The sequence below is a fragment of the Giraffa tippelskirchi genome, chromosome 5 (assembly GCF_054371585.1).
Source record: "Giraffa tippelskirchi isolate mGirTip1 chromosome 5, T2T-mGirTip1v1.2.pri, whole genome shotgun sequence".
Lineage (NCBI taxonomy): Eukaryota > Metazoa > Chordata > Mammalia > Artiodactyla > Giraffidae > Giraffa > Giraffa tippelskirchi.
The window spans coordinates 161036675-161061921 of NC_137279.1; the positions used below are offsets into that span (position 1 = coordinate 161036675).

Consider the following 25247-nt stretch of genomic DNA (forward strand, 5'->3'; position numbering starts at 1 on the left):
AAAAAAGAATGGAGGTTGCACCCTTTAAGATCCCTACAGCAGAAATGTAAACAATTACAGGACAGAAAATGTGCTGCTTTGATGAAATTATGCTATTGGGGGGCGCGAGAAAAGAATATCTCATATTAGCTTGAGGGTAGGGGCTGTTATAAGACTGGTAGAGTAGAAATAATACCTTGTCTTCAAACTGGATAAGAATCCCCTGAAGAAGGGAGAAGAGCAAGGGCAAACTTGGTTTTCAAAATCTAGTGCATAATCAACCTTGTTCCTAACCATGTATTTCACATAGTGGTTCCAGAGCCACCCCAGATGAGTGACTTAGCATGTCCAGAGGTGTTCTAGATATCTCTTAACAAGATGTCATGGTGATATTTTGTTTAGGTTCACTCTGTACCTGCCTCTGTCCCTTTCTGTTTCTCTAGTTTTTCTGTCTCTCTCTCTCTGAGCTACTTAAAAGAAAGTTCAAAAAGCTAAAAAAAAATAATGCTCTTTTCTCACATCACTCAGATTTAATATTTTTATCATATTAACTTATTTAAAAACTTAAAACATAAATTTCTATAGCTGGAGTCCTGTTTCACACATAATTTGCAGACACTTTTAGGTTTGAAGATCACTGCCTCACTATATGCGACACAATGCTGGGTAGGAGTATGTTTCTCTCTAACATACTGTAAGCAAGAATAACCAGCCTCTGTTACTGCACTAAGTGAAGGAGAGCTACTGATGGCTGCCAGGTATCAGGATTAACGGTCGAGTAAGGCAGAGGAAAGAGCTGTTGATAAACTCTTCCTAACTTGCCCAAAGGCCCCATAGTCATTAGACCAAAACTATAAGATTACGTCAGTTTCTCAAACCTTACATCAAATTCTCATGTGGGATGTTTTCTTTTCTTTTTAAAGTACACATAATCAGGCTTCCTCCTGACTTAGTGAGTCAGAATTTCAGTTGTTTCAGAGTCTGTAACCATAATTTGAACAGAATGCACATAGATCTTTATTTAAATGGGTTGTGCTTCACCACCAGATCTTTCACTACAGAGTTCTTGCATTTTTTATTCTGATTAAAACATGTTTGCTAACTGGATTGTGCAAACAAGCAGTTTTTTTTTCAAGAAGGGCTCATGAATTTGCATCTGCGCTCTTCTTCAGTTAACGCAGTTAACGTTTCTTCAGTTAATGCTCTTCCCTGTCTCAGCATTTTGCGGATATCGTTCCTCCATTTTCTGGCATCAAAGTTGTAGGGGAGCCTGATTTTCTCATCTTTGTGGGTGATTTTACGTTTTAACCGAATTTTGTGTTCTTTTTTAAAAAAAGAATTTCTCAGAAAACTGTACAGAGATCTTACATAAGGCTGGTAACACCTGAATGAGTCAGTCCTCTACTCTTTACATGAAGTATTCTGGAAGAAGGATATAATCTTACTTGAAAATAAAACATTTCAGATGCTGTGCACGTGGTTAAGAAGAAAGAAAGGGAAGGACATAGTGAGACACTAGTTTTGTTCAAATATAAACACTGGCTTTGTTCAAACATAGAGGAGGGATATTTAATGATGAAGTTAGGAGATTTGGATTCTGGTGCTGGTTGTCACTGCCCTGCACATCTGAATCACCCTGACCAAGTCACTTATCATCTCATTTGCAAACTCATGAAGGTTAGAAATACTATCCAGCCCTATAATTTTAGATATTTAAGCAAGGCTATTGCTACCACAAGCCTTGTTCCTTGTCCTCATACTTTTCAGAGTCAATTATTTATGTAGCTCATTATTTGAATGAAAAGTGCAATTCACATGTAGCATATTATGATGGTATATTTAACCTTTTGTACAATTTTTCAAGACATTGCATAATTTCATATTTGCACTTTCATTTAATAATAACAATATACACAAACACATACATAACCCCTTATGTGCCTGGCCCTCTTTAACAGCTTCAAGTATATTAATTCACTTAATCTTCATTATCACTCAGGGAAACATATACTATTATCACATCATTTCTCAAGAGAGAAAAATGAAGTATAGAGAAACTAAGCAATGTGTCCGAGCAGACACAACTAGCTGGTAACATGACCAGGACTTCCTTGGTGGCTCAGTTGTAAACCCACTTGCAACTCAGGAGACATGGATTCAATCCCTGGGTCAGGAAGATCCCCTGGAAAAGGAAATTGGCAATCTACTCCAGTATTCTTGCCTGGGAAATCCCACAGACAGATGAACTTGGCGGGCTACCATTAATGGGATCGCCAAAGAGTCAGACATGACTTAGCAACTAAACAACAACAACAGTAACATGATCAGGTTCTGAATACAGGAAGCCTGGTCTGACGATTCACCCCTTTAACTATTTGGCTACTGTTTCTCATTCCCAGTTTATTCTGCTAACGTGTATGTGCATACGAACCTGAGAATCACATACGTGTTCATATCCACGTACATGTTAGCAAAACAAACTTGGCACCTGCATTTACTGGAGGTCAAGCACTTCTAAGTATTTCCATAAAGGACTCCACTTAATACTCATACCTTATAAAGGAGATACTTTAATTTCCCCTTTTTACAGAATAACAAATTAAGCCCTATCTAAGCAGTTGAAATTCTACAATTTGAATGATCTTCTCAATGAAGTAGTTACACCAGCAATTTTCAACTCTCAAAGAAAAATGATAAAATTTATGCTTCAATGTTCAACTCTATAGCAAACTCTTCCAGTGGTCCCTCCATGAAATAAAACCCAATCTCCAAAACACTTAACCAATTAATTAATTTAAAAAGGCTTATTAATTCAAAGAGGAAATTGCTCTCATATCCGTACCTGCATATCTAGTTCTTGGCATCTTTGCCTCAGTTCTTCTTTTTCTGCTAGTGCTTCCTGAAGTTCTTCTAGGGCCCTTTTAAGCTGCAATAGAAAATGCCCTAATTCTTAGTAAATCACATTTTGAAACAAACTGAAAAATATACTTTTATCACAACACATATATATACTGATGTTGGAAACAGTTTCAAAATTAACAAATGCATTTGCCTCTTCTCTTACCATTTCCCTTACAACCCAGGTTGGGTTATACAGAGTCAGAGTATCTTTTCCACCACAGAAAACAACTGTGTAAAACAACCAGGAAAAGGGAGCCTTGAGTACAGAACCTTTGAGTTCAACATTAAAGGAAAGCAACTGTGACAAAAATCACATTTCCTTTTTAAATAAATTAAAATTTAGCAGAATTTTTAAAATTGTCTACTATTTATGTAACTATATAGCATGAGCTACATATGTATTAACAAATATCAGGAAAGTTTAATGCCACTTGACTCTTCAAACACCATCATTAAAAACTGTGGAAATCAACACTACCTGCATTCATGAAGGAACATATAATAATATTTAAGATCTTACAAAAGAATGTCTAAATTTCATGGAGGAAAGTATCTTGTATGTGCTCTCTGATGTAAGCCTTTAAGAGAGTACTGGGTTTGCCAGAAAGTTCGTTTGGGTCTTTCCATTAAGATGTTATGGAAAACCCAAATGAACCTTCTGGCTAACCCAATAACTGACAGAGGAACTCTATTGCTGTTACATATTCTCACATACTGAAATACTCACCTGTTGTTCTAATTCTCCAACAGCATCATTTGTGGGAGAGCTCACGATTTCTTTACTCATCAACTAGGATTAAAATAATAAAATTAAGTACAATAAACTGAGGCTTACACAGTAAAAGTATTCACTTTTTTTTTTACAAGCAAAAAGTTCTTTTACACAGTAAAAATAACAGTAAAGTGTTTAATGTTTAATTTTTCCTTGCCTTAATTTGATGACTCTTATATTATTCAAATAAAAAATATACAGCAGCTTAAGCTAAATAACTCAATGTTCAAACATTATATTAGTGAAGACAAAAAGTAGAGTGTGCTTGAAATATGTAAATAGATACATTTAAAATACTAATGTACTAAAAATTATAATACAAATTCTACATAAAATTGAGCACATTAAATAATTTTAAAGAATGCTTCTTCTGTAACATGAGTTGGCACTTTTAACATATAGCTATAAATGAGTGATGTGGCAAAATTCCTAATCCGAGAAGCCATTTTAAATGTAGGAGCTACAATTATATGAGAAAAAAGATCCTGTAAAATAATTTCTTTTGCATATGCGAGACACGTATATTTATGCATAGCGGTGTTTTGAATTCAAACCAGCAATGCAAACTCAGGGTATACCCACTTTTCAAGTCCTATATGCTGTCTCCCTTTAAGTCATGACTCTTCCAAACTAACACTTCACTCAACGTTCCCTCAGGCCTCCTCTTCACTTGACTTCATCTCAGCCTTCTGGTCTGACTTTAAGAATGAACATGAACATGTGCCAAATGAATTCTGAATCTTTATGGCATAACTTAAGATAACCAGACTGGATTGAACCCAGATTACCTGGCTCTGAAATATAATTATCACTGTATTTGCTCACAGTTCTAACATTCTGAAAATGCACATAAGATACACACACACATAGACACACACTTTAAATTTCAGAGGAGATTATTCTATCTGGCAGAAAAAAGAGAAGGAATAAAAATTCCTATCTGGGAAGATGCTGTTTATCCTGCTTAGCTGAAGTTACTTAAAGGAACTTAATATTAATTTAACTTTTAAAATGCAGAGGTACTAAAATTGGGTTTGAAGTCCTTCTAAGAAATTTTGGGGAAAAAGAATGAAGGGACGACACAAGTCAAAGATAAGTAAACCTATTGCCAAGGGCTCGTTTATATAGTAGTGAAATATACATCCATAAAGTTTTTGTGAACAGTTTTATACAATTTGGTTTAGGATTTTTATACATATGTGATTATGATATAACTTACCTCTTGAATAGCAGTCATGACCACATGTTGAACAGATTCTTCCAATGTCATTATATTTTGAATATGTTCTATGATTTAAAAAAAAAATCATATCTGATAAAAACTCTACTCTTTACCCACAGTAATTCAGCCATTCAATTAACCACATAAAAATTCATTCACTACACATAATTCTTTATGCAAGTACATTTTCCACAAGAAATATGTCCATTAAAAACAAATATGCATAATTAAAAATATTCATATAAATATTTATAAATGTTTTAAAGAAAATCTCTAAGTTTCTTACAAAGAAGAAAATGAGAAGAAACTGCAATTAATCTTAGGACAACTATGACAATTTCTTCTATCTTGTTAAATATTCAACATTATGAGATGAATTCACATATATAGGTATAGCACAGGGATATTATAAGTTCAGTTCCAAACAATAAAGCAATAATCACAATAAAGTGAGTCACATGAATTTTTTACTTTCCCAGTACATATAAAAGTTCTATTTACAAACTACTGTAATCAATTAAGTGAAAATAGCATTATACCTAAAAAAACGATGTATAAACCTGAATTAAAAATTGCTTTATTGCTAACAAAATGCTAACCATCATCTGAGACTCTAGTAAGTGCTAATCCTTTTACTAACAGAGGATCTTATTGATATCTTGATGCTGATGGCTGCTAGAAAAAACCAAAGAGGGCGGTGGTGAAAGCTGGGTCGTCTGTGGCAATTTCTTAAAATAAGACACCAGTGAAGTCTGCCATATCAACTGACTCTTCCTTTCACAAACAATTTCTCTGTAGCATGCAGTGCTGTTTGATATCATTTTACACACAGTATAGCTTCTTTCAAAACTAAAATCTATCCTCTCAAATCCTGCTACTGCTTCATCAACTAAGTTTATGTAATTTCTAAATTCTTTGTTGTCATTTCAGCAATCTTCACAGCATCTTCACCAGGAGTAGATTTCATCTCAAGAAACCATTTTCTTTGTTCATCCATAAGAACCAACTCATCTATTAACATTTTCTCATGAGATTTAGTCGTATCTTTAAGCTCCACTTCTAATTCGAATTCTCTTGCTATTTTACCACATCTGCAGTTAAGCCCTCCACTGAAGTCTTGAACTGCTTAAGTCATGAACGAGAGTTGGAATTAGTTTTTTCCAAACTCCTGTTAATGCTGGTATTTTTACCTCTTGCCATGAATCATCTGTGTTCTTCCTTTTTCCCCTAAGGGAAACATTCCTTTATCGTTTTAATTTTTATTTTATATTGGAATATAGTTGATTTACAATGTTGTGTTCATTCTGGGTGTACAGGAAAGTAGTTATACATATACATATACATCCAGTCTTTCTCATAGTCTTTTCCCATATAGATTACTATAGAGTATTGAGTAGAGTATGGTAGTTTGCACATGTTAATCTCAATATCCTAATTTATCTGCCCTCCCCACCTTTCACCTTTGGCAACCATAAGTTTGTTTGCTAAGCCTGTGAGTCTGTTTCTGTTTTATAAATAAACTCACTTGTACAATTTTTAGATTTCACATATTAGTATATCATATGATATATGTCTTTCTCTGTCTGACTTACTTTACTTAGTAACAATCTCTAATTGCATCCATGTTACTGCAAATAGCATTATTTCATTCCTTGTTATGGCTGAGCAATCTTCCATTGTATGTATGTACCACATCTTCCTTATCATTATCTGCTGATGGACATTTAGGCTGCTTCCTTGCCTTGGCTATTGTAAATAGTGCTGCAATCAACATTGGGGTGCAAGTATCTTTGCTAATTAGTTTTCTTCAGATATATGCCCAAGAGTGAATCAAATCTATTTTTAGTTTTTAACCTCTATATTGTTCTCTATAGTGGCTGTACCAATTTATATTCCCACCAACAGTCTAGGCTGACACAAACAAATGTAAACATATACCATGTTCTTGGATTGGAAGAATCAATATTGTCAAAATGACTACACTACCCAAGGTAACCTACAGATTCAATGCGATCCCTATCAAATTACCAATGGCATTTTTTGCAGCTCTAGAACAAAAAAATCTTAAAATTTGTATGGAAACACAAAAGACCCTGAATAGCTAAAGCAATCTTGAGAAAGAAAAATGGAGCTGGAGGAAACAGGCTCCCTGACCTCAGACTATACAGTAATCAAAAGCTACAGTAATCAAACAGTTTGGTAATGGCACAAAAACAGAGGTACAGATCAATGGGACAGGATAGAAAGTCTAGATATAAACTCATGTACCTATGGTCAATAAATCTATAACAAAGGAGACAAGAATATAAAATGGAGAAAAGACAGTCTCTTCACTAAGTGGTACTGGAAAAACTGAATAGGTAAATGTAAAAGAAAAAATTAACATTCTCTATCACCATACACAAAAATAAATTTTAAATGGATTAAAGACCTACATGTAAGACCATATACTGTAAAACTCTCAAAGGAAAATATAGGCAGAACACTTTTTGACATAAACTGCTGCAATATCTTTTTGTATCCACCTCCTTAGAGTAGTGAAAATAAATAATAGGACTTAATTAAACTTAAAAGCTTTTGCACAGCAAAGGATATCTATGAGAAATAAAAACCTATGGAGAAGTACTCATTTGTCCAAGAAAAAACAGCCAGTTAATAATTGAGATGGCCTAATATGAAAGTTTTCTGATACCTAAACCCTTTTTTTATTGATAAACTATAGCTGATTTCATACATTTTTTTTTCTCCTTCCTGAATTAATTCTTACTGAACTTATTTTATGTGCTCTCTTCACTAGTTAGATAACACTGAATATTTCTAAGGTTCTGACTTAAAGTATTTTACAAACTTCAGCACCCAACATCCTCTTAAAAAGGTGATGTCCTAAAGCCAGTTTTGGATGAGTCATGCAAAAAACATCAGGATCAAAAATCTCATCATCCAGACTGATGCAAGCTCCTGAGAGAAGTAGATCCTGGTCTGTTCAGTTCATCATTTTACTCATTACTTTCAACCAAAAACACTCTTTTTGTACTCAGCTGGATATGGATTACTGTGTTCAGATATACTAATATAGTCCTCAATTCCATTTATATCATCAAACTGCTTATCTGGAGGACACACTGAAGGCATTCTTCTGAAAATAGCAGAATATCACCTGAAGAAGTCTGGATTATAATTTAGCAGCTGCATAATCATTTATGAAAATCTGAACCAACATAAAGTTCTGTATGTGAAAGAGAAAGCTTATCAAATGAATAAGTACAATTTTTATTGAATATCCACTAAGTCCTAAGCACTGATTAAATTAAGCTAATTAAAGTACAATTTATTTAGCCACTGAATATGAATCTCAGAATCCAGAAATACAATTAGGATACTGAAGATGTGTAGCTTTTTAATGGCAGAGCTGTGCTTGAAATCAGAACCTCTGGCCTTCTCTCAACCCTCAATAGTACATTATTATGCTATTTCTTATAAGCAATGTAGGTTGTTTCTAGAAAGCAGATATCCTCAAATAATTGAGATTCACTCACCTTGTTTCTTTTCACAGTTGACAGCACAACCTAAAATAAGCTGGAGCAATCTTCCAAGCTCCACAGAATCTGAACATTCAGTTATCTGGTTTAAATCAGGGATAAGTTCTTCAGAAATCTGTTGCCCCAAAAACTGCAGTGTTAAAAATAAATTAGATCACTCACTTATGTAGGCTACAGAGAACTGACTACATTTAATTGTTATAAGGAAGATAAATTCTATAAATAGGTTCATGAAATGATTCAGATAAATTAACAAATGATAAAACCACAATTATTGACTAAAACCAGTTAGCAAAGTTCAAGCAAGCTCCTAAAATTTTGAGAACCAACCAAATGTAACTAAAATGGTTTTATACCAAGTATCATTTTACCCCACTGTCAGAGAGAGGAACTGTTTATGAAGCCCCTGGCCTGATCTATTATGATAAAACTTAAGCCATGCTGTGTGGGGCCACCCAAGACGGATGGGTCATGGTGGAGAGGTCTGACAGAATGTGGTCCACTGGAGAAGGGCATGGCAAACCACTTCAGTATTCTTGCCTTGAGAACCCCATGAACAGTATGAAAAGGCAAAAAGATAGGACACTGAAAGATGAATTCCCCAGGTCAGTAGGTGCCCAATATACTAATGGAGATCAGTGGAGAAATAACTCCAGAAAGAATGATGGGATGGAGCCAAAGCAAAAACGATACCCAACTGTGGATGTGACTGGTGACAGACGCAAAGTCCGATGCTGTAAAGAGCAATATTGCATAGGAACCTGGAATGTTAGGTCCATGAATCAAGGCAAATTGGAAGTGGTCAAACAGGAGATGGCAAGAGTGAACGTCGACATTCTAGGAATCAGCGAACTAAGATGGACTGGAATGGGTGAATTTAACTCAGATGACCATTATATCTACTACTGTGGGCAAGAATCCCTTAGAAGAAATGGAGTAGCCATCATGGTCAACAAAAGAGTCCGAAATGCAGTACTTGGATGCAATCTCAAAAATGATAGAATGATCTCTGTTCGTTTCCAAGGCAAACCATTCAATATCACGGTAATCCAAGTCTATGCCCCGACCAGTAACGCCCAAGAAGCTGAAGTTGAATGATTTTATGAAGACCTACAAGACCTTTTAGAACTAACACCCAAAAAAGATGTCCTTTTCATTATAGGGGACTGGAATGCAAAAGTAGGAAGTCAAGAAACACCTGGCATAACAGGCAAGTTTGGCCTTGGAGTACAGAATGAAGGAGGGCAAAGGCTAATAGAGTTTTGCCAAGAGAACGCACTGGTAATAGCAAACACCCTATTCCAACAACACAAGAGAAGACTCTACACGTGGACATCACCAGATGGTCAACACCAAAATCAGATTGATTATATTCTTTGCAGCCAAAGATGGAGAAGCTCTATACAGTCAGCAAAAACAAGACCGGGAGCAGACTGTGGCTCAGATCATGAACTGCTTATTGCCAAATTCAGACCTAAATTGAAGAAAGTAGGGAAAACCACTAGACCATTCAGGTATGACCTACATCAAATCCCTTATGATTATACCGTGGAAGTGACAAATAGATTTAAGGGTCTAGACCTGATAGAGTGCCTGATGAACTATGGACAGAGGTTCGTGACATTGTACAGGAGACAGGGATCAAGAAAATCCCCATGGAAAAGAAATGCAAAAAAGCAAAATGGCTGTCTGAGGAGGCTTTACAGATAGCTTGGAAGAGAAGAGAAGAGAAAAGCAAAGGAGAAAGGGAAAGATATTCCCATCTGAATGCAGAGTTCCAAAGAATAGCAAGGAGAGATAAGAAAGCCTTCCTCAGCAATCAGTGCAAAGAAATAGAGGAAAACAACAGATTGGGAAAGACTAGAGATCTCTTCAAGAAAATTAGAGATACCAAAGGAACATTTCATGCAAAGATGGGCTCGATAAAGGACAGAAATGGTATGGACCTAACAGAAGCAGAAGATATTAAGAAGAGGTGGCAAGAATACACAGAAGAACTGTACAAAAAAGATCTTCACGACCCAGATAATCACGATGGTGTGATCACTCACCTAGAGCCAGACATCCTGGAATGTGAAGTCAAGTGGGCCTTAGAAAGCATCACTATGAACAAAGCTAGTGGAGGTGATGGAATTCCAGTTGAGCTATTTCAAATCCTCAAAGGTGATGCTGTGAAAGTGCTGGACTCGATATGCCAGCAAATTTGGAAAACTCAGCAGTGGCCACAGGACTGGAAGAGGTCAGTCTTCGTTCCAATCCCAAAGAAAGGCAATGCCAAAGAATGCTCAAACTATCGCACAATTGCACTCATCTCACATGCTAGTAAAGTAATGCTCAAAATTCTCCAAGCCAGGCTTCAGCAATACATGAACCGTGAACTTCCAGATGTTCAAGCTGGTTTTAGAAAAGGCAGAGGAACCAGAGATCAAATTGCCAATATCCGCTGGATCATCGAAAAAGCAAGAGAGTTCCAGAAACACATCTATTTCTGCTTTATTGACTATGCCAAAGCCTTTGACTGTGTGGATCACAATAAACTGTGGAAAATTCTGAAAGAGATGGGAATACCAGACCATCTGACCCGTCTCTTGAGAAACCTGTATGCAGGTCAGGAAGCAACAGTTAGAACTGGACATGGAACAACAGACTGGTTCCAAATAGGAAAAGGAGTACGTCAAGGCTGTATATTGTCACTCTGCTTATTTAACTTATATGCAGAGTACATCATGAGAAACGCTGGGCTGGAAGAAACACAAGCTGGAATCAAGATTGCCGGGAGAAATATCAATAACCTCAGATATGCGGATGACACCACCCTTATGGCAGAAAGTGAAGAAGAACTAAAGAGCCTCTTGATGAAGGTGAAAGAGGAGAGTGAAAAAGCTGGCTTAAAGCTCAACATTCAGAAAACTAAGATCATGGCATCTGGTCCCATCACTTCATAGGAAATAGATGGGGAAACAGTGGAAACCGTGTCAGACTTTATTTTTTTGGGCTCCAAAATCACTGCTGATGGTGATTGCAGCCGTGAAATTAAAAGATGCTTACTCCTTGGAAGGAGGGTTATGGCCAACCTAGATAGCATATTTAAAAGCAGAGACATTACTTTGCCAACAAAAGTACGTCTAGTCAAGGCTATGGTTTTTCCAGTGGTCATGTATGGATGTGAGAGTTGGACGGTGAAGAAAGCTGAGTGCCAAAGAATTGATGCTTTTGAACTGTGGTGTTGGAGAAGACTCTTGAGAGTCCCTTGGACTGCAAGGAGATCCAATCAATCCATCCTAAAAGAAATCAATCCTGGGTGTTCATTGGAAGGTCTGATGTTGAAGCTGAAACTCCAATACTTTGGCCACCTCATGCGAAGGGTTGACTCAATGGAAAAGACCATAATGCTGGGTAGGATTGGGGGCGGGAGGAGAAGGGGACGCCAGAGGACGAGATGGTTGGATGGCATCACCGACTCGATGGACATGGGTTTGGGCAGACTCCGGGAGTTCGTGATGGACAGAGAGGCCTGGCGTGCTGCAATTCATGGGGTCGCAAAGAGTCGGACACGACTGAGCGACTGAACTGAACTGAAACCTTTCCATAAAAAATAAACAGATTTATATTAAGTCAAAGAATATTCAAAATATTTTGCTATAGTCTCGATGAACAGAGAATCAGAAAATAAACTGTCACACTTTGACAAATGAATAACAGATTTAAATGATTAATCTTTACTGGCTCTATAATTTTTCTGCATGGTGTCCATGGGATCGCAGAGTCAGACACAACTTAGAGACAGAACAACAACCTTCATTCTATTTTTTTGTTGTGCCACACAGCTTGTGGGATCTTAATTTCCCAACCAGGGACTGAACCAGTGCCCTGGGAGTGAAAGTGCCAAGTTCTATCACTGAACCGCCAGGGAATTCCCAAGACTGTTTTCTTCAAATTACTAAAAAGTATTCTTGGCATTAAAAAGACAAAAAACAAACAAAACTTCAAAATGAGTTTTAGGCATTAGTGAATTGAAAAATTTTAGTTCTAAAATTACTTGGAAGAAACAAGTTCAATTGTACAAAAATTACAAAAAAAAAATTCTTTAATGGCAAAACCAGACCAAAAGCTTTCACACATTAAGCAATTAACCTTCTAGTATCAAATAATCCTACTAGAGAATTTCTTATAATGCTGAATAAGAAAAACAAAGTACTTGAATAATGTAATATCTAATGTGACTTTAATACTATTTTTATTTTGCATTCTTCCTCAATTCACTTGCACAAGCATAATTTCATAGTATATCTTTGCTGTTGTTTACACTGGAAAGAAATATCAGAATAATACTTTAAACAGAAAAGTACTTCAATTTAATTATAAGATCTACTTTATAGCATTGCATAAAATCAAACTATATAAAGATATAAGCAATTTTATTTGAGAAAATAATCAACTTAAAGAGTAGCAACATATAAACATTATTTTACAAATCAATATATTAAGTTTTAGCCCTTTTATGTTCACAAAACTTGAGTGTACTAAAAATGGAGAAAAAATAATATCTTTCAATTATGAATTATACATCGTAAAATGTTATAAACTAAAAGCAAGTCATTTTTAATTGTCAATATAATTATCACAAGAGTATTTTATATTTAAACAGTCAGATGATTTTCATACCTCATTGTAGTAACTCATAATTCCTTGAAGTACCTTCTTTAAATTACTAGCCTAATAGAAGAAAAAATAAGAATTAAATAAATCATTTAATATAAATAATGGAAGAAGATGCATGTCAAGGTGAAAGACAATAAAAGCTTCCCAATAAAAAGGACAACAAAAATATGTATTAGAGTTCTACAAATATGGGTACATGGTAATTTTTAAACATCAAAGCTTTATTCAGAGTTTTATTAAAAAATGTTTTACTGCTTACATAGTTTAACCACAGTGATTCTATTTAAAATGAGCCACAACTAAGTTGTGGCTAAGTTAGAATTCAAGCACTAACTTAGAAAATTTAGCTATGAGCATGTCCACCTTAAGTCATGAGTAACAACTAGAAAACAGGAATATTATCTTCAAGCTTAGGGAAAAGACAATATAGAACTCTAATTTCTGAGAGAAGAAAAAAAAAAAAGGTGAGCCCTATACTAGTCTAAGATTTCTCTCTAGAGGCAATTTTCATACCATGGCATAGGGAGGTGTAAATGAAACAAAGCCTGACATTCTAGTGGATTTGAGAAGACAGACATCAGAAGTTCAGGAAGGTCAAGGTAGTTGGGATTTGCAGAGTAGATAAATGAAGAGGTGAGAGCTATGGAAAGAAAGAGCTCCAGAAATCTGCATAGTAGTTCCTTTGACTCTTTGGCTGAACAATAATTTGCATGTGCATGGGTGAAACTCTATGAGATTAAACAAAAATAATTTCCAAGGAAACAACAATCCAGGGAACTATAAACTGAACAATTCCTGAAGATTGCACAGGGCCAGAAACAGTTGAAATTCTCACCAGTCGGAGTGAAGAGACCATGACCAGGTTAATACAGATAAGCATTCAATAAAGACCTCAAAAAGGTCACAACTTAGTAGTGAGTCTAATAGTCCAAGAGGAGAAAATAACTCTAGATCTGCCTCCCAGCACCACAAACCATGAAAGGATCAAACTGATTGACAAGTATTTTAACTGCCTGTGAGAACAACATCCAACACTCTTTAAAGGAATACAAAAAACCCAGCACTCAATAATAAAATTCACACTATCCAGCATCCAATAAAAAATTACTACACACATGAAGAAGCAGGAATATGTGAACTATAATTAGGAGAAACCACAGTCAATAGCTGCTGCTGCTGTTGCTGTTGCTAAGTCGCTTCAGTCGTGTCCGACTCTGTGTGACCCCAGAGATGGCAGCCCTCCAGGCTCCCCCGTCCCTGGGATTCTCCAGGGAAGAACACTGGAGTGGGTTGCCATTTCCTTCTCCAATGCATGAAAGTGAAAAGTGAAAGTGAAGTCGCTCAGGCGTGTCCGACTCTTAGCGACCCCATGGACTGCAGCCCGCCAGTCTCCTCGGTCCATGGGATTTTCCAGGCAAGAATACTGGAGTGGGTTGCCACTGCCTTCTCCACAGTCAACAGAAACAATCCCAAAAATGAAAGATGAAAGAATTAGAAGACAAAATATTAAGATTGCTAGTTTAAAATGTTCAAGGATTTAAATAGCAGGAATATAAGAAAGCTAATGATTTATTAAAAAAAAACTAAATGAAGAGACTGTTAATGGATTTTTTAAAAAGCAAGACCTATTAGGTATCTACAGCATTTTCAATATAAACAGAGAGAGACTAAAGAAAAGAAAAAGAAAATAGGCAAAAAAATCATAACAAAAGTAGTTATATCAGTATCGGACAAATTACACTTTCAAACAGAAAATATTACCAGAATAAAGAAAGTCATTTCATAATGGTAAGTAGATTCATTAATCAACAAGAGATAAAAAACTAATGTATATAAACCATATAACATAGATTCAATTTACATGATGAAAATATTTGCACATCTGAAAGGAGAAATTGAAAAATCCACAATCATCATTAGTGATTTGAAAATTCCTCCTCCCTTAACTGACAGAATAATCAGACAGAAAATCAATAAAGATATAAAAGATGTAAACAGTACTATCAAAGAAGCTGAAATAATCCATACTTGTAGAAATGCAGAATGTATGTTATTTTCAAGTGTACATGGAATATTCACCAAGACAGACTATATATTAGGTCTCAAAATAAGTCTCAGTAAATGTAAAAGAATTCAGAGTATGTTCTCAACCAAAATGGAATTAATTTATGAATTAATAAATAAAAGATACATAGAAAATCCTCAAGTATTTAGAACCTGAAATACCTATTTCTAATCTACTCAGGGGTCAAAAGAAAAGTCACAAGGGAAATTATCAAATATTTTGAATGAAATGAAAATAAGAACACAGTATGTCAAAATGTGTGGATGTGGCTAAGGCAATGCTTACTATTAGGGAAAAGTGCTTAAACATCATTTAAGCTTTCACCTTAAGAAGCAAAAAAATGTGCAGACATAAAGAAGAAAGGAAATAATAAAGATCAGAAAGGAAATCAACAAAAATGAAAACAAAAGCTGCTCTTTGAAAAAAAAATTTCAAAAAATGGAAAATCAAACCAGATTTATCAAGAAAGAAAATATAAAAGACATAAATCACCAGTATTAAGGAAGAAAGAATAAAAACAGTTCAAAGATTCATCAACAGGCTAAGCAAATTGTAGTAAATCAGTGTAATGAAATACTAGTCAGCAAAAAAAAACCCAAAATAACTACTAATATAGGCAACATGGATGAGTCTCTAAAACATTACACTGAGTAAAAGAATACCAGAGAGTTCATAATGTCCAATTCCATTTATACTTAACTCTAGAAATTAAGGGCTTCCCTGATAGCTCAGTTGGTACAGAATCTGCCTGCAATGCAGGACACACTGGTTCAATTCCTGTGTCGGGAAGATCCCCTGGAGAAGGGAAAGTCTACCTACTCCAGTATTCTGGCCTGGAGAAGTACATGGACTATATAGTTCATGGGGTCGCAAGGAGTCGGACAAGACTGAGCAACTTTCACTTTCTAGAAATTAAACCTACAGTGACTAAAAGCAGATCTGTGGCCATCCAGGGCCAACTTAGGAGTGAGGATTAACTAGGAAGGGGAACACGCACATGTTTTTGGTTAATGAAAATGTTCTATATCTGATTATGATGGTAAAAGAACACATACAACGATCAAGACTGAAACTATACACAAAAAAATACCCTTTTTAGTTAATTTAAAAAAGAAGATTTAAAATACCCTTCAGTTAATTTAAAAAAGAAGATTTAGTTGAGCTTAGTGCTAATTTCAGAACCACTGTTTGGATCATGTACATCTGGCATTCATTCTGCATACCTTTATTCTCCAGTTGTCACCAGTATCTTCTTTAATTCGGCTTAACCAAGATTCATCGAACCAAGCTACGTCACTACAACAAAAATACAAATGAACATTAAAATGTTTTTATGACATGAAAATACCAAATCTAATCAATAGATAAAGTTATTTTCCATGTTAAAGGCAGTCCTTATTAAGAACAGTAAATATTTTTTAAAATGAACCCACTGAAATTTTTGTTATTCCCAAGGGTTTCTTTTGGACTTTCTCATAGTAAATGAATTAAGTCATTAACATCTTCAATTTAATAAAATTTACTAAATAACACATACAAGACACCCTGGTAACAGGTAGATGTAAAAATCCCAATCCTAAAGGGGAAAAAAAGAAAACATTTTAATGTATCTACTAAGTGTCAAGCATTGCGCCTTCATTATCACTTCATTTTAATATAACAGTAACTTAGTAAAGGGTCTATGATCCCAAATCTCACTCCTTTAGTGAACTGAGGATAAGAGTAATTTGCCCTAAATGACACTGATGCTGCTGCTAACCCACTTCAGTCAGGTCTGACTCTGTGCTACCCCATAGATGGCAGCCCACCAGGCTCCTCTGTCCCTGGGATTCTTCAGGTAAGAATACTGGAGTGGGTTGCCATTTCCTTCTCCAATGCACGCATGCATGCTAAGTCGCTTCAGCCGTGTCTGACTCTGTGCGACCCTATGGACAGCAGCCCTCCAGGCTCCTCTGCCCACAGGATTCTCCAGGCAAGAATACTGGAGGGGGTTGCCATTTCCTGAGTAGCCATCATAGTCAGCAAAAGAGTCCGAAATGCAGTACTTGGATGCAATCTCAAAAATGACAGAATGATCTCTGTTTGTTTCCAAGGCAAACCATTCAATATCATGGTAATCCAAGTCTGTGCCTCGACCAGTAACGCTGAAGAAGCTGAAGTTGAACAGTTCTATGAAGACCTACAAGACCTTCTAGAACTAACACCCAAAAAAGATGTCCTTTTCATTATAGGGGACTGGAATGCAAAAGTAGGAAGTCAAGAAATATCTGGAGTAACAGGCAAATTTGGCCTTGGAATGCAGAATGAAGCAGGGCAAAGGCTAATGGAGTTCTGCCAAGAGAACATACTGGTCAGAGCAAACACCTTCTTCCAACAACAAAAGAGAAGACTTTACACATGGACATCACCAGATGGTCAACACCGAAAACAGACTGATTATATTCTTTGCAGCCAAAGATGGAAAAGCTCTATATAGTCAGCAAAAACAAGACCGGGAGCTGACTGTGGCTCAGATCATGAACTCCTTATTGCCAAATTCAGACTTAAACTGAAGAAAGTGGAGAAAACCACTAGACCATTCAAGTGTGACCTAAATCAAATCCCTTATGATTATACAGTGGAAGGGAGAAATAGATTTAAGGGACTAGGTCTGATAGAGTGCCTGATGAACTATGGACGGAAGTTCGTGACACTGTACAGGAGACAGGAATCAAGATGATTCCCATGGAAAAGAAATGCAAAAAAGCAAAATGGCTGTCTGAGGAGGCCTTACAAACAGCTGTGAAAAGAAGAGAAGTGAAAAGCAAAGGAGAAAAGTAAAGATATACCTATTTGCATGCAGAGTTCCAAAGAATAGCAAGGAGAGATAAGAAAGCCATCCCCAGCGATCAATGCAAAGAAATAGAGGAAAACAATAGAATGGGAAAGACTAGAGATCTCATTAAGAAAATTAGAGATACCAGGGGAACATTTCATGCACAGATGGGCTCAATAAAGGACAGAAATGGTAGGGACCTAAGAGAAGCAGAAGATATTAAGAAGAGGTGGCAAGAATACACAGAAGAACTGTACAAAAAAGATCTTCACGATCCAGATAATCATGATGGTGTGATCACTCACCTAGAGCCAGACATCCTAGAATGTGAAGTCAAGCAGGCCTTAGGAAGCATCACTACAAACAAAGCTAGTGGAGGTGATGGAATTCCAGTTGAGCTATTTCAAATCCTGAAAGATGATGCTGTGAAAGCGTTGCACTCAATATGCCAGCAAATATGGAAAACTCAGCAGTGGCCACAGGACTAGAAAAGGTGTTTTCATTCCAATCCCAAAGAAAGGCAATGTCAAAGAATGCTCAAACTACCGCACAATTGCACTCATCTCACACGCTAGTAACGTAATGCTCAAAATTCTCCAAGTCAGGCTTCAGCAATACATGAACTGTGAACTTTCAGATGTTCAAGCTGGTTTTAGAAAAGGCAGAGGAACCAGAGATCAAAAAGCCAACATCCGCTGGATCATCGAAAAAGCAAGAGAGTTCCAGAAACACATCTATTTCTGCTTTATTGATTATGCCAAAGCCTTTGACTGTGTGGATCACAATAAACTGGAAAATTCTTCAAGAGATGGGAATACCAGACCACCTGACCTGCCTCTTGAGAAACCTGTATGCAGGTCAGGAAGCAACAGTTAGAACTGGACATGGAACAACAGACTGGTTCAAAATTGGGAAAGAAGTATGTCAAGGCTGTATATTGTCACCCTGCTTATTTAAATTATATGCAGAGTACATCATGAGAAACACTGGGCTAGAGCAAGCACAAGCTGGAATCAAGATTGCTGGGAGAAATATCAATAACCTCAGATATGCAGATGACACCACCCTTATGGCAGAAAGTGAAGAGGAACTAAAAAGCCTCTTGATGAAAGTGAAAGAGGAGAGTGAAAAAGCTGGCTTAAAGCTCAACATTCAGAAAACTAAGATCATGGCATCTGGTCCCATCACTTCATGGCAAATAGATGGGGAAACAGTGGAAACAGTGGCTGACTTTATTTTTCTGGGCTCCAAAATCCCTGCAGATGGTGATTGCAGCCATGAAATTAAAAGACACTTAGTCCTTGGAAGGAAAGTTATGACCAACCTAGACAACATATTAAAAAGCCGAGACATTATTTTGCTGACAAAGGTCCGTCTACTCACTTCAGTTCAGTCGCTGACTCGTGTCCGACTCCTTGCGATCCCATGAATCGCAGCACACCAGGCCTCCATGTCCGTCAACAACTCCCAGATTTTACCCAAATTCATGTCCATCGAGTCAGTGACACCATCCAGTCATTTCATCCTCTGTCGTCTCCTTCTGCCCCCATTCCTTCCCAGCATCAGGGTCTTTTCCAATGAGTCAGCTCTTCGCATGAGATGGAGTCTCAGCTTCAACATCAGTCCTTCCAAAGAACACCCAGGACTGATCTCCTTTAGGATGGACTGGTTGGATCTCCTTGCAGTCCAAGGGACTCTCAAGAGTCTTCTCCAACACCACAGTGCAAAAGCATCAATTCTTCGGTGTTCAGCTTTCTTCACAGTCCAACTGTCACATCCATACATGACTACTGGAAAAACCATAGCCTTGACTAGATGGACCTTTGTTGGCAAAGTAATGTCTCGGCTTTTTAATATGCTATCTAGGTTGGTCATAACTTTCCTTCCAAGGACTAAGCGTCTTTTAATTTCATGGCTGCAATCACCATCTGCAGGGATTTTGGAGCCCAGAAAAATAAAATCTGACACTGTTTCCACTGTTTCCTCATCTATTTGCCATGAAGTGATGGGACCAGATGCCATGATCTTAGTTTTCTGAATGTTGAGCTTTAAGCCAGCTTTTTCACTCTCCTCTTTCACTTTCATCAAGAGGCTTTTTAGTTCCTCTTCACTTTCTGCCATAAGGGTGGTGTCATCTGCGTATCTGAGGTTATTGATATTTCTCCCAGCAATCTTGATTCCAGCTTGTGCTTGCTCTAGCCCAGTGTTTCTCATGATGTACTCTGCATATAATTTAAATAAGCAGGGTGACAATATACAGCCTTGACATACTCCTTTCTCAATTTTGAACCAGTCTGTTGTTCCATGTCCAGTTCTAACTGTTGCTTCCTGACCTGCATACAGGTTTCTCAAGAGGCAGGTCAGGTGGTCTGGTATTCCCATCTCTTGAAGAATTTTCCACAGTTTATTGTGATCCACACAGTCAAAGGCTTTGGCATAGTCAATAAAGCAGTAATAGATGTGTTTCTGGAACTCTCTTGCTTTTTCGATGATCCAGCGGATGTTGGCAATTTGATCTCTGGTTCCTCTGCCTTTTCTAAAACCAGCTTGAATATCTGGAAATTCACAGTTCATGAATTGCTGAAGCCTGGCTTGGAGAATTTTGAGCATTACTTTACTAGCATGTGAGATGAGTGCAATTCTGAGGTAGTTTGAGCATTCTTTGACATTGCCGTTCTTTGGGATTGGAACAAAAACTGACCTTTTCCAGTCCTGTGGCCACTGCTGAGTTTTCCAAATTTGCTGGCGTATCGAGTCCAGCACTTTCACAGCATCACCTTTGAGGATTTGAAATAGCTCAACTGGAATTCCATCACCTCCACTAGCTTTGTTCATACTGATACTTTCTAAGGCCCACTTGACTTCACATTCCAGGATGTCTGGCTCTAGGTGAGTGATCACACGATTGTGGTTATCTGGGTCATGCAGATCTTTTTTGTACAGTTCTTCTGTTTATTCTTGCCACCTCTTAATATCTTCTGCTTCTCTTAGGTCCCTACCATTTCTGTCCTTTATCGAGCCCATCTTTGCATGAAATGTTCCCCTGGTATCTCTAATTTTCTTGAAGAGATCTCCAGTCTTTCCCATTCTATTGTTTTCCTCTATTTCTTTGCATTGATTGCTGGGGAAGGCTTTCTTATCTCCCCTTGCTCTTCTTTGGAACTCTCCATTCAAATGGGTATATCTTTCCTTTTCCCCTTTGCTTTTCACTTCTCTTCTTTTCATAGCTATTTGTAAGGCCTCCTCAGATAACCATTTTGCTTTTTTGGCATTTCTTTTCCATGGGGATTGTCTTGATCCCTGTCTCCTGTACAATGTCACAAACCTCCGTCCATAGTTCATCAGGCACTCTATCAGATCTAGTCCCTTAAATCTATTTCTCACTTCCACTGTATAATCATAAGGGACTTGATTTAGGTCATACCTGAATGGTTTAGTGGTTTTCCCTACTTTCTTCAGTTTAAGTCTGAATTTGGCAATAAGCAGTTCATGATCTGAGCCACAGTCAGCTCCTGGTCTTATAGAGCTTCTCCATCTTTGGCTGCAAAGAATATAATCAATCTGATTTCGGTGTTGACCATTTGGTGATGTCCATGTGTATAGTCTTCTTTTGTGTTGTTGGAAGGCTATGGTTTTTCCAGTGGTCACGTATGGATGTGAGAGTTAGATTATAAAGAAAGCAGAATGGAGAAGAATGATGCTTTTGAACTGTGGTGTTGGAGAAGACTCTTGAGAGTCTCTTGGACTGTAAGGAGATCCAACCAGTCCATCCTAAAGGAGATCAGTCCTGGGTGTGCATTGGAAGGTCTGATGTTGAAGCTGAGACTCCAATATTTTGGCCACCTGATGCGAAGAGCTGACTCATTTGAAAAGACCCTGATTCTGGGAAAGACTGAGGGCAGGAGGAGAAGGGGACAACAGAGGATGAGATGGTTGGATGGCATCACCGACTCAATGGACATGAGTTTGGGTTGGCTCCAGGAACTGGTGTTGGACAGCGAGGCCCAGCCTGCTGCAGCTCATGGGGTCGCAAAGAGTCAGACATGACTGAGTGACTGAACTGAACTGAACTGAAATGAACTGAAGGCTATAGTTACCAAAATAACTTGTCTAAGTGTATAAATGATGTATTTCTAACTAGGTATTTACCTGAAAAGACTGAATTTTTTAGTTGAGTAAAAATTCTCCAAGTAATTTTACTTTCTTCTGACATCAGATTAAGTTAAAGAGTTATGCTAATTTTGATTAATTTTGTGTGTCCATTTGGCAGAACCCTGGTACCCATATATTTGGTCAAACATGTTTGGATATTGTAGTGAAGATATCTTTTAGATGAGATTAACATTTAAATCAGCAGACTTAGAGTAAAGCTGATTACCCTCCAAAATGTGGCTCATCCAATCAGTTCAAAGCCTAAAGAAAAAGACTGATTCCCCCTGAGAAAGAGCAAATTCTGCTTTTAATAGTAGATGCCTGTCGACTCTAGTTGCAACATCAACTCCACCCTAGACTTCCAGCCTATTGGTCTACCTACTCTAGGTTTTGGAGTTCCCAGGCTGCATAAGGACATGAGCCAATTTCTTAACTCCTTCTCTCATCCTGCACGTGTGTGTGTGTGTGTGCAGTGTATTGTATATATACACATCTTATTCTATTTCTTTGGAGATACTACACCAGTCTTCTGACTCCAAAATAATCTTCATACATGATTCTGTAATTCCATTGTAATTACCTTTAGAAAATGGATCTAGAGACAACCTCTTCCAGTATTTCCTCCTTTTGTCTTGCATTCCTACTTGTCTTCCTTCCCATCTCAAATCAACTTTAGCCCTATATCTTAGAGTCTGCTCAGGCTGCTAAAGCAAAATATCACAGGTTGGATAGTTTAAACAACAGAAATTTATTCCTCACAGTTTTAGAGGGTGGAAGTCGCAGATCAGGATGCTAGCAGGGCAGATTTCATTCTGAGATCCTAGGTGCTACCATCGTGCAGTGTGCTCACACGACCTCATCTTTGTATGTTTGTAGTGAGTTAGGCCTCCGAATTCTCCTCTTATAAGGAGTTCAATACTACTGGATCATGTCTCCCTACTCTTATGATCTCATTTAACTTTAACTACTTCCTTAAAGGCCCCATCTCCAATACAGCTATACTAGGAGTTAAGAACTTCAACACAGGATTTTAAAGGGACACCAACTTTCAGTCCATGATACTCTTAGAAACACTTTCTAACCCTTCCACAAAAGTCTATCTCTTGTTTTCTTTCTTATAAACAAATTCATCTTTCTCAAACAATTATAGTAGCAGCCAACCTTTCCCCCTATTAAACTTGATATTCAACTTCAGAACTTTCAGGATATATATCCTTCTTTTACTGTTTTTGCATTGCTTCATCTACATGCCTTAACTAGACACTTGGCTCCAACAATTAGCTCCTTTTTTCAAGGATTTCCCAGAACTTCAATGAAACTTAAGAGATACCAAATAAGGAAACACAAGACAGTGAAATGTGGTCCAACTGTTTTCTAATAAAACCAAGTAAGAAACACTACATGATTATTTTTAACTCCATCCATGGTATTTGTCTTCACAATTCTAACAACTAAATACAGGTAGTAATTAATCCTTACTGGCTACTAGACACAACATAGTTTTGTTGCTTCAGTGGACACCCTGACACCATTCCTCTTAAGTAATCAAAAGGTCTTGTGCATTTAACATATGAAATTGTCAGTACTTTGACATGCACATCTGGTCTCTCATTTATTAAGACTTCAGAGTAAAAATATATCAGGAGGGTTTCAAGATGCTAGGCTGCAAGGATTATAGCTGACCAAGGGTACTGGATTGAGTCAGGCCTAAGTGATAAAAGTCTGGACTTTGTTATTTTTATTCATTATTGGACTTTACTTAAGTCATTTCACCTTTATAAACCTCTGTTTCCTCACCTATAAGTTGAGGGTAAAAATAATGTCTGCCTCACAAACAGTAAAATTAAATGAACTACCACATGTATAGGGTATATAATATCTTACATTTAATAAACACTCATATGTTGGCTGTCATGATTTATTACTTTAAATGCTCAAATATATGCTAAATGAATGAATAAACAAATAATTTGTAAATAATACTTGAGGTCTCCCTGTATATTCTACATTCTGTATTATTCTTTTCTCTCTTGTAAAAATGTCTAGTCAAAGACAACAGAAAAAAACAGAAAAGTTATTTGGTGCATAAAGTGACAAAGCTAAGTCTTTCCATCTGGAAAAGTAGTATGCACTATTTATAGCTGTTAATTATAGTTGAATTACATCCCCCCAAAAGATGTGTTCAAGGCCTAACCCTCACTACCTATGCTGCTGCTGCTGCTGCTAAGTCGCTTCAGTCGTGTCCGACTCTGTGCGACCCCACAGACAGCAGCCCACCAGGCTCCCCTGTCCCTGGGATTCTTCAGGCAAGAACACTGGAGTGGGTTGCCATTTCCTTCTCCAATGCATGAAAGTGAAAAGTAAAGTGAAGTCGCTCAGTCGTGTCCGATTCTTCGTGACCCCAAGGACTGCAGCCTACCAGGCTCCTTGGTCCATGGGATTTTCCAGGCAAGAGTACTGGAGTGGGTTGCTGTTGCCTTCTCCGCACTACCTATGAATGTAACCTTATTTGGAAATAGGGTGTGTGCAGACATAATCAAGTTAAGATGTAATCAAGTTTAAGGTCACACTAAATTAGAGTGGATCCTAATCCATTATGACTGGTGTCCTATGAAAAGGAGAAGAGACACAGAGGGAAGATAGCGATGTGAAGACATGCTGAGACACAGATTGGAGTTACGATGCCTCAAACTAAGGGATGCCTGGAGACCCAGAGACTAGAAACAGCAAGGTAGGATCCTGACCTAGAGGTTTTGAAGGGAGCATGGTCCAGCCAATACCTTGATATAGGACTTGTAACCTCCTGAACTCTAAAGAAGATATTTTTGTTGTTTTAAGCCACATAATCTGTTGTACTTTGTTATGAAAATCCTAAGAAATGAATATAGTTGTAGTTACAGGTTTTCTCCCACGTGTCTTTAAAATAGCAACAGTTTCTGCATTTAAAAAAGAGATATATATTATGTATTCAGACTGAAGATAACAAATAAAGAACTGCAGAATCCTAGCAACAATTTCATGACTCATCATGTCTAAGTCATATACTTTGGGAACTGATTTTTAAGACTGTATTATTTAGAAGTGTATCTACTTCAGGTAACTAATGAAAGAATTATTCACTAGATTTTGCTATTTCCTTA

The 25247-nt window shown here is 37.2% G+C and overlaps 1 protein-coding gene across 27 annotated transcripts in view; it reads right to left on the reverse strand.

Moving 5' to 3' along the window:
* HOOK1 (hook microtubule tethering protein 1) overlaps positions 1 to 25247 on the reverse strand; it is a 208102-nt gene that overhangs the window by 173341 nt on the left and 9514 nt on the right. For 25 of the 27 annotated variants that reach the window (XR_014052717.1, XM_081486661.1, XM_081486663.1 and 22 more), the window contains 6 exons: positions 16364 to 16436; positions 13079 to 13129; positions 8411 to 8543; positions 4872 to 4939; positions 3608 to 3670; positions 2822 to 2905 (listed from right to left, as the gene is read on the reverse strand). Coding sequence is in view for 26 of the 27 variants with exons in the window: in XM_081486661.1 (XP_081342787.1) it covers positions 2822 to 2905; positions 3608 to 3670; positions 4872 to 4939; positions 8411 to 8543; positions 13079 to 13129; positions 16364 to 16436 (472 nt within the window). In the remaining variant the exon portion in view is untranslated. Of the gene's footprint in view, positions 1 to 2821; positions 2906 to 3607; positions 3671 to 4871; positions 4940 to 8410; positions 8585 to 13078; positions 13130 to 16341; positions 16437 to 25247 lie in introns of all 27 variants that reach the window. The other 2 variants (XM_081486678.1, XM_081486679.1) reach the window with 1 other exon arrangement.